Genomic DNA, 11,128 nt, shown 5'->3' with positions numbered 1-11,128 from the left:
AATAGTGTTTGTTATTTTATCCCACATAACATTTTGTTTTTTCATGAATATCCCAAATTTTGAAATCTTGAATTTTACTCATAAAATTAATTTTATTTGTATCTTTTAAGTTTCTCCATCTAATTCTGCAATGATGAGTCCTAGTATTTTTTATTTTACAACTCTTAATCTTAAAATCTAAAACTAATAAACGATGTTGGGTATTTAAATTTTCACTTGGAATGACTTTACAATCTTTACAATCATGACGATCTCTTCTTCTCATAAGAAAATAATCAATTTGTGTTTTATTAGATCCACTCTTATAAGTAATAAGATGTTCATCCCTTTTCTTGAATAAAGTATTAGTAATAACAAAATCAAACGCTAAAGCAAAATCTAAAATAACTTTACCTTCTTCATTAGTTACTCCAAAACCGTAGCCACCATGAATATTTTTGAAATCTTCTACCACTCTACCGACATGTCCATTTAAATCTCCTCCAATAAAAATTCTTTCTTCAAGAGGTATCATTTGTATTAAGTCTTCTAAGTCATTCCAAAATTTATCTTTAGACTCTGTATCTAAACCTACTTGAGGAGCATAAACACTTATAATATTAAAAATCTTAGTATCAATGATAATCTTAAGGGCTATAATTCTATCACCAACTCTATTAATTTTTACAACATTATCTTTCAAACTCTTATCTATAATTACACCTACACCATTTCTAGTGCGACTCTTACCAGAATACCAAAGTTTAAAACCTAAATTATCAATCTCCTTAGTCTTTTCTCCCACCCACTTAGTTTCTTGAATACATAAGATATTAATTTTCCTATGAATCATAATATCAACTAATTCCATTAATTTACCATTGAGAGTGCCTATATTCCAAGATCCTATCCTAATATTAGTTTCATTAGTTTCATGGACTAACTTCTTTACCCGCATTCGCCCGTAATGTGGGAACCCTTGCTTATTTAACACTACACCCGGGCGCCGGTGTAGCGGCCCTTGCACACTTTTCACTGTATTCAGGCTATACAGCGCGTCGCTTCCAGGGGACGCCCTAGCACTTACACAATGAAATTAAAGAAAAACCAATGTTAGAAATTAATTGGGAAGAACAAGTTCTTTAAGTCTGATGTCTGGTCCAACATTTCCAATATCTTCCAACAAGCTAGAATATTCTTCTTCTATTCATAATTAAAAGATCCAAAATTTTCATTATCTTCAACAGCATAGAATATTCTATTCATATTCATAATTTAAACATGAATTGGAAAATTGACAACCTATAAAAACAAAGTGTATCTGCATGCTCAAATTTTCTGATTGGGAATTCACTTGAATGATTCTTATAAAGCTCTCGCAAAAATAAACAAATTTCAAACTCATTAGATAAAGACAAATTCCACAAGGTTTGTAACATAACCTAGAAGACATAAAATATTACATATTTAAAGAACAAAAGAATATTAAGATAAATCGTGACAAGGAACTATAGATAAAATAGGGAAAAAAAATGCAGGCTACAATTTAGCCATCATAAAGGATAAAGGCATTTCAGCTACCGAATTCCTGTGCATGGACAGATAAATGGAGTATGTACTAGTAAATGTGTCGATTAAGCAGGCTTTGTTTCATTATATTTCAGTCCCCTTCCATAAAAGTTCAGTCAGGCCAATAGGAATTGTGTAAAAATCTGGGGAAAGCACATAAATATTCATATTGTTTATTATCAACAAAAAAACAATACTAATAATAATTTCAGAAAGAAAAAATATTTGAGCATATATGAAAATATTAATGAGCATCTAATAACTAAATTGAGTGCTAAATATACTAGTTAAGAAAAAAATAATAATACATGATGGGTCAACAGTACAATATAGCATAATGCTAAAACAAATAATGCACTAACCTTAGCACGAACAACTCTTTTAAAGCTTCACAGCCATTAAATGCAAAGCGTTTCCCTACCTTCGATGTTACCATTGCTGCAAGACGTGAAGCAAACAGATTATAACTAAATCTGATGACAGATAATGGCGTTAACAATCATTGTAATATATCAACCATATCATCAATAATGTCAATTCATCATCACAATCAGCAATGCTTAAATTCTTTTGCATTTCATATTCAACATTTAAAAAATAAAATAGAAGCATAAAACCATCCTTAGCCTATCTGAAAACAAATATCAAGACAAGCCAGCACATTTTCATAACAGAAATCCCAGTGCTTTACAAACTCAGTACATCTCATCATCAAAATACTAATCTTTTTTCATATTATGTTGGCTGATTTACATACATACCACTCAATTCCTAAGTATTTACATATCTAACGCCTGAACTTCCATTTTTACATATATGTCACCTTACCTATGTATGAAAAATATGTTTTTCACTTTTTAAAAGTCAAAATAATGGTATTTTTGTGTGATATAAAAGATTTGGGTGGTATACATGTAAAAAGTAAAATGTCAGTGTTAGATATGTGAATACATAGGAATTGGGTGGTATGTCTGTAAAAGCCCCTGCCTGCTTAAGTGCATCTTTAAACATGGTCCAAAGTGCACCAGTGTTGCCAAGCTAATATGCAGGCAAAAGTGAATAACCAGATGTATTTCCTACCACATGCAATCATTTTTTTTGGGGTAAGGAATCAATATCTGCAAAAGATGTATGTACGTTTTATTAAATTTTCACATTCATAAAGAGTGATAGCTATTGCATAAATAAATGGCTCCCACTCCTACTCTTATCTGTTTCTAAAAGCATAAATAATTTGGCGTCATTTAACAAATTCCACCCATAATTACAGCATTAATATGGCGAACTTTAAAATATTCAAATACTGATAAATAGGCATTCCCCATAGAAACATAACTGCACCGTGTGACGATATAAAATAAGTTTACTCAAATATGAACACTATATAAAGACGGTCTCCATACAGCTGCATCCATTAATTACATCCATAAGCCAATAATAGAGCTTTCATAATTTTCATTACCAACTGCGAAACACATCAAAAGTAAGATATAGAAATAAGCTGAAAGAACAATGATATATGTTGATAACAACGACAAAACAAGAACTTAACAACAATAAATGAGAGGTCTTGCATTTTAACAAATCTCAACTCAAAAGAAATCAGATCACAAAATTTTTAGAAACAGAGAAACATAAATAATAAAAAATCGGGCCATTTACATACATAACGTACAATTCTTATGTATTTACATATCTAACAACTGAACATTTGTATTTACATGCATACCACACAGATCTTTAACATCACATAAAAAATACCACTATTACTATTTTTTTAAAAGTGAAATACACCTTTTCAAGCATAGGCTTACAGATGTCTTTCATGTCATGAATCCATAAAGGAGCAACCTGAAGCACTCCATGGAAGGAACTCATTTATGCTCCATAAGAAAACACAAGCAATAATTATGTGACTTGCAAGATGCACAACCATGAATCACTGAAAATTGACAGAAACAAACGTTCATTCTCAAGCCCATAAATTTTGAATACCACGGTTCATCAGATTTCTCCATCATATAATTCACAAATGACGCATGACTAAAAACAAAAAGATAAATTTCATACTTTAAAATTGCTCCGTACATTGAGTGACATGCCAAAGTCAGCCTTGATTTACAGTAATTGTAATGACAGGTTTTAAAGAAACAAAAACGAATCAAACCTTTAATGAAGCAACTTCAGTTTAGAATTGGCACCTATAATTTACACACAAAACTTCCCAAACAAGGAAAGAACAAAAATCTTCCGAATTAAAAAAATGAAAGTGAAGAACACTCTACGGACTTACACAAAATCGAGGGCCCTCATACTCGCTATGGGATTGTCCTCCACCAAGCAAGTAAAAGCCGATATCTTGTCCACCGAGGTACCCGACCTAGCAGTTGTCTCCAGCAGCCTCATATCCCCGCTCTTCTTCCTTGTCGCCTCATACTCCCTCGAGTACTGACCCAGCAACCTCTCCGACAAGTCTTTCTTCTTCGCAGCCAAATCCTTGAGCTCTTCGATCCTCATCACAGGCAATTTCTTCCCTTCATCTCCCAAAAGCCTCCTTTCAAGCTCCTCCGCATCAACGTACCAATGGCCCGAGAGCGATGTAGCTTTCATAAGAGGAAGCTTTGGGTCATTGGATTTTTTTTCATCGAAATCATGAAAGGGATTGATTTGTAAGGGGTGGGGCTTAGCCTTGGCCTTGACCTTGGGTTTGGTTCGGGAATTTTTCTCTGAGTATTTGCCCTTTTCCCCGTTATCAAAAGTAGATTGGTTGTCAATATACGAGGGCTTGAGAGGTCCAGATTTACGGAAATCGGAGTCGTCAAATCCTCCACCGCCGCCGCCGCCGCCGGAGGTCGAAGACAGAGGGAGACAAAGCCCGAGGGAGGAAGCGAAGGAGGATACGTCGGATTTAATGAGCTCGATCTCTTCGGCGGTGGGCTTCGTTGGTTTTGGAAACGCCGGCATTGCTTCCGCCGAAGCGATGGGGAAGAGATGGTGAAGCAGAGGAAAAGAGTGGCGCAGCAGAGGAAGGAAGGAGAGGATGAGCTCGATCTCTTTTAGGGCAGAAAAAATAAAGGTATGTTTTTCGCCGACATCGAATATTCCGCTTCGAATTCTTTCAATTTTAGGTCGAAATAAAGAGATTATATTATTTATGTAAGGGTAAAATTTTAAAAGAGGCGAATGGGCAATCAGAAGCTCCATAATGCGTTTTAATTAAAAAAAAAAGTGGAACATGGGATTAATTCACTAGATAGTATGGACAAAATTATTCAAGCACATTTTCAAAAATTAGTAATTTGCATAAAATATATCTAAATTTCAATGACCCGCCCTAAGAGTCGAACATGGAGAGTAGGCTGACCAACATGCAAATGCTCCACACTTTTAACAGGTGTAAATATCTTAGTATTTTAACACGGATGGGCTTTATGGATATGCTTAACACTTTATACAAATTTGATAGCATAGAGCCTTCTAGAGAGTACTGCAAAAATGCAGCTGACTCCATAAGTAGTGATAAATATTGTAAATGTATTCGTGAATCTGATGTATTAGAAAGAAAAAATATAAAATATACGCTCTAACATGACACAAAAAGTAGAATAATTCAATGCCTTGTAAGATTATCTATATAAGGCCAATTTAAACTAACGAAGACCTATAATAGTATGAGATTGAGAGTGACTCATTCTAAATTTTGTCATGACCTCTTCATCTTTGAGTTGATGGACATACTCATTTATCTCTAGATGTCTTCTGAATTAAACATCACACCAATCTGATCAATTAGACCAGTATAACTCTAGGCCAACGAAAATAGGACCAATTGGGGTCTTTCTGTCAACTATAATGACAAGAATAATTTATATATCCTGTAGCATGATGGTCATCTGACTTGCAAAATAATAAAAATTTATTATCACATTATTAACTACAAATATATAAATAACATAAAATTTAATACGTACGTATATTAACAACATCTAGATGAAATGTAGTAGTCAGAGGACACCATTGCTCCACCATTGCAGTTATCAAATGATGGTCAAGTCAGATAAATTGTAAGTATTGAACAGAATCAAACCCTTCAATTTGTAATGCTTGAATGAATTGTGGGCATCGAACTGGCCTCACAAATGTTCAATGTACATGAGTGGTGTCTCAAGTATCGTCCCTCATGGTCGCAGTTATTATAAATTTTACATTGTGTGTACTATTTATTCCTGTTTCATTCATTATATTTATAATCATATTGGATCTTGGTCAATCACAACCTCTTTTAAATAATGGAGAGAGTAAAAGTAGCATACCTTGCTAATGATTGTGTTGGGGTCATACATCATTCTTTGGTATCGTATGAAATAAAGCCTTGCATGTCTGTCTATAAAATTCTATTAAAAAATATTTCAAAACAAAAATTATATGGTCTAAATTTCATGTACCAAATGCTGCAATTGAATGTACACACAGGACATCATATATTTGTGGCTTTTTGCATGTGTAAAAACACTGGTCTGATGAGAAAATATCCACTCAAAATACCCTGCAGCTCATATAAAAGACTTGATACTCGAGTAGGTTGATACAAATGGCTGTGGAAAATGTTGGGTTTCACGTTTGGATCTTTATAGTCACTCTTGTACGAAGAATAAATATTTTATTGTTTGATTCAATCCACTATAAAATATTGTTCGCACATTTTAGAAATAATGCAACTAAATGAATATGTTATACCTTGGATCGTGAGGCTTCAGTCATGTCTTAGAACCTCATTAAAATATTCAAAAGCATTTATTGTCATAGTGTCAAACCTATAAGCCCCATCATGTACCAATGATCAGTTCTTAATGTTCCCGCTAAATTAGCCAATCAAATGCTTTCTTTTTAACATTTTATATCTCACACATGTGTTTGTTGAATGTATACTCATCATCAGCGTTTCCTGCCTAGTTCATTTATCACATTTCATATCAACACAAGCAATTGCAGGTCAACGTAATATTAAATTTCATCATATAAAACAAAGAAAAGTAAGACTTCTCATAACTCTGGAAAATTAACTTTATCGCCATTCTATGTGCATCTCTAGCCTTAATATAGATAATACAAAACGTTTTGATTCCATACGTCTAATAATTTCTTTTGGCTTAAAATTGAGTTTTTGTCAAAAAAATAGTACATGTCTAATGACAAATAAATCTTGAGATACAATTTCAAAGACTACTCTACATAATTGGATAGGTACTCATATGTAGCCGCCAATGACAGGGATGTGTTGAGTTATCGTATTGCACACATTGTACAGTTAGCCTTTTTTCTTATGCAATGTCTTTCAATACTTAATATTTTTAATAATGGACCATCTATTGTATACACACTAAAGCTGTTATTTGTAATAAAATATCATCCCATCTTCAAAACCATCTGTAATTATATCTTCTTCAAATATGCATAACTGGATGGATGGAGTATCACAATTGTCTACTGCGTCTCACTCCCCGGTCGATCGAGTTTGATTAACATGCTCATTATTCTCTCTCATCGAGTCAAGAATATTTGCATTCAATATTGATTGTCAGTATAATATATCATGTCACCTATGTCTCGCATTCTGATACACACACCATGACCATCTTCAACTTCTGACCCGCTTCAGACTTCCTTACCCCACTATCCATAGTTTGATATCGACTTTCACGAATATCCATACATGAACCCAACAAATGGTTCCCGGCTGAAGGGTTAGACATTTTTGTTGATATAAGGATGAAATGAATGTGTTAGGTTGAAGTACTGACATAGAACGTTGTCAACCATTGCTAGATCATGTCGGCTAGATCATCCAATTTTGAATGTGCTCAATGATTATAGAGTGGGTCTGTTTGTCAAATAATTTATAGAAATGGAGTTACAAGGCCTGACCTGTAATTACGCAGATTTTTATATTCCAAAATATGACAAAAAACTTGACACTAGCGACTAGTGTGAATAAATGAAATGTTATAAATTATAGAATAATAGCTTTCACACTAGAAGTACTACACAAGTAAATCCTTTTAAGTTCACAACATAAAACTAATACAAAAATACAAATACATATCTCAAACTCTTCCCCAAGCAATCCTTTTAAGTTCCATAACTTCCTTGACTATATTAGACTCTTACAAGACTTACAACACTTTAGTGGTAGCCACCCATTCTAATGGAGGTCTACACTAATCACTCTTGCACACACATGCACACGTTAGCACCCCCTATCACTCTAGCACTCTCTTTTCGTTTCAACTTTATCTCTATATGTAAAGCTCTGAAAATCATCAAGGGTTGCTTCAGACACCTCTTCAAAATTCGACCAAATTCATTGAATAAAAGGGGTAACCATTGCTTGCCTAAACCCAAATTAATTATAAATGATTTTTTTTAACAACAATTATATTCTTTTAAGGATATAGATACATTATTTGTATGGAATCAATGTGAAGTATTCACAAATATGCATTTAAGGCAACGACGATGAGGTGAGCATATTAAAGATCATGAATTAGATATACATTTATCACATAAGGAAAACAAATGTAGTTGCAAATGCAAAAAAATGTAAAGATAATTGGTAGTAAAAAATTTGTAGTTTCACTAGTTAAAGGTATGTAACGCTTATAATTATCAATAGTGTCATCAAATGATGAAAGTTTTAAACCGTTGAAGTAAATGCTAATTCAGTCAATCTAGAATGATAGAATAGAAGATGCATTATTGCATGATGTTGAGTTTACAAAAAAAATTTAGACGAGAAAATGCAGGTTAAGTGGAAGAGTATGAAATTGATGAAGAAAAACTGGTGAGTACAAAAATAGAATTTTGATGATTTACGAAAGAAAATTTTGCATGAATTACAATACTCAAGGTATGCAATAATTCAAGAAAGCAATAAGATGTATCATAAGCTCAAATGAATATTCTAGTAGCCAGGGTTGAAACACAATATAGTAAAGTTTGTGGCAAAATGTTGTACTTATTAAACAAAAAGATGAATATCAAAAGTCTAGTGGACTATTGCAAGCATTATCAAACAAAGAATAGAAGTGGGAACCCATTGCTATGGATTTTGTGATTGGATTACTAAGATCAAAACAAAGTAGGAAAGAATGATCCAAATACAAAGAGGTGCTAGATTAAGTAACTATGAGCTCTATTACGAGGAAAAAACTAGCAAAAGCTTACTTGGGTGCGAGAGACACTCGACTGAGGGTCTTTAAGCTCAATTTTGAAGGGAAAAGGCTCGCAACGAAAAGAATTGAGGATTTCCAACTTACTTCAGAAATTTGAAACTAATTCTAATTATTTCCTCTATATTTGGTCATAGAAATCGATTTCAATTCAATTAAGAAGAAATTTCAAAAATTCTACATGAAGTTTTTTTAATTTTTGTTAAAATTCATCTAAGATACTTGGGGAGAAGACTAAATTAGACAAGAAAGAGTGATATTTTTGGTACTAAAGCATTTTTCAATAACAAGTGAATATATTGTTAACTTTGAGTGAAATTATGCTAGATTTTTAAAACCCCTAAATTAAAACATGTAATTGCAAAGAGCGAGATTTTAGGCATTTACTTTACAAAATAATTTGAAAAGTTTCTCAATAAATATTATTATAATTTGCTATCAAGTATAATAATATACAATAACAAAACAAAACTGCTAAGTTGGAATTCAAATGAATGAATTTAGCGCTAATTATACATACTTAAAGTTAAGTGAGTTGAAAAAAAAATAATTTCAAAGAGGAAAAGAAACATTTAAATATGAAGTGATAAATAATAAGTTAATTAGATAAAAGACAAATGAATATGTCCGAGTTAGAATTAATATGAAAGAAACATAGAAATAAATAGAGAGCGATCAAAATCAATATGCTATTATAGATGCACCAAATGACTAGTAGACATTAAAGAACAAGATAACCGACTGTAATTAATATGTAGATAAATATATTTTTATATTATAATAGTTTATTTATTTTTGCTCACGAAAACATTTATAATTGCTTTAACTCTTTCCAATGCTTCTTTTAAAAGTACCAAATTTATGCTTTTTAAAAGTTAAATAAAATAAAAATGAAATATTATATATATATAGGAAATAGAATAGTTTACTTTTTTTTTTTTTGTAGATTTTAAAAAAGGTTATCAAATATAAACTTTTAATATACAATTAGACGTTGGCACTTGATTATGAATGTTTTAAGAGAATCAAATAAAGTAACAATAAAATTCATTTTTTTTTCACTTATTTTTTTGCCTATTGTCTTTTTATAAAAACATTTAAAAAAATGTAAACAATTATAATTTAAAAGCATTTTACCCACTGAGTAATTTAACTCGTATTTCTATTTGCTAATATTTTTTTTTTTCAAGAAAACCTTCTTTAGAATCGATGGATCCTTAAATTATACGCACAGATGCTCAGGGAGATTGATACAACATTTTAATTTATTTTCTTTATTAGTTGTAAAAGTTTTGAGCTGTTGTAAATTAAAATTTTACGAAATAGAAAGACACTTATGTTTTAGTAGAAATTAAAATATTTAAATAATTCTTCGTCCGCCGGACCGTCCATTCACATCTTGGCATTTCAAGCTCTCATACTGGGAAAAAATTTGCGTACGTAAGACGTACGTAGAGCTGCGTACATTGTGGAGGTTATATAAGGGGTATAATGGGGTTATATCCGTGTTATACCCCCTTGTAACTTCCATGTAACCTACCTGTAACATTCAAATAAGTTTTTACTATATGAAAAGAGAAGCGCAAAACTTATTTATAGGTTACATGTAGGTTACAGAAGGTTACATGTAGGTTACAAGGGGGTATAACGCAGATATAACCCCCATATACCCTCTATATAACCTCCAAAAACGTACGCAGCGCTGCGTAGGTCTTACGTACACAATTTTTTTCCCTCATACTAATTGTGATACCATTTTTATGAGGGTTTTAAAAATCATAGTTGCAATCAATCATCGAATCTCAAAATTAAGAAATTACAAACTTCGATGATATGCACATAAATCTAGATAAAAACTAATGCAAATCTTAAAGCAAACCTCCATATTCAATGCCCGTATTCTGATGCACTCAGATAATCTCCATGCTCTTGAAAATACTGAACTAACTGTTTCAAGAAGTCATCCTGAGAAACAGTTTCAGTATCGCAGACCAGACAACACTGCCTTCTGGAACGAGTGATTGCCACATTCATGCGACGATGATCAGTGAGAAAGCCCACCTGCAAGACATTTTTAGGGTTAAATTTGTGCTTCAGGGAAGAGCAAAGCTTAATGAACAAGTAGAAAATGCAGAACAGACAAACAACCAATTTCTTACCTCCTTTTTTAGGTTTGAACGGACCATGGAAATGATGATGGCTTCTTTTTCCCTACCTTGGAATCCATCAACTGTAGAAATTTCAACATCTTTCAATTTGGCTTCTGTACCACGCAAGACCTTAAGATATGTGACCTATGCCATGCAAGTGGGACAATTCAGATGATACATATATATATATATATATATATA

The 11,128-nt window shown here is 32.4% G+C and overlaps 2 protein-coding genes across 2 annotated transcripts in view; both read right to left on the bottom strand.

Annotated features, from left to right (window-relative positions):
• Positions 1-4,675, bottom strand: part of LOC110038429 (CCAAT/enhancer-binding protein zeta) — a 46,796-nt gene extending 42,121 nt beyond the window's left edge. The window contains 2 exon segments of the mRNA XM_020743276.1: positions 1,911-1,986; positions 3,834-4,675. Of these exon segments, the coding sequence (XP_020598935.1) occupies positions 1,911-1,986; positions 3,834-4,512 (755 nt within the window). The 5' untranslated portion in view covers positions 4,513-4,675.
• A 5,484-nt stretch (positions 4,676-10,159) lies between these two features.
• LOC110038420 (DNA-binding protein SMUBP-2) overlaps positions 10,160-11,128 on the bottom strand; it is a 110,961-nt gene continuing 109,992 nt past the window's right edge. Inside the window, exons 14-15 of the mRNA XM_020743267.1 lie at positions 10,937-11,071; positions 10,160-10,838 (exon numbers count right to left, since the gene is read on the bottom strand). Coding sequence (XP_020598926.1) covers positions 10,665-10,838; positions 10,937-11,071 — 309 coding nt within the window. The 3' untranslated portion in view covers positions 10,160-10,664. The remainder of the gene's footprint in view (positions 10,839-10,936; positions 11,072-11,128) is intronic.

Source organism: Phalaenopsis equestris, unplaced genomic scaffold (assembly GCF_001263595.1).
Source record: "Phalaenopsis equestris unplaced genomic scaffold, ASM126359v1 Scaffold232799, whole genome shotgun sequence".
Taxonomy (NCBI): Eukaryota; Viridiplantae; Streptophyta; class Magnoliopsida; order Asparagales; family Orchidaceae; genus Phalaenopsis; species Phalaenopsis equestris.
The sequence above is the reverse complement of the archived record's forward strand: the minus strand, read 5'-3'. Positions and strand labels throughout refer to the sequence as shown.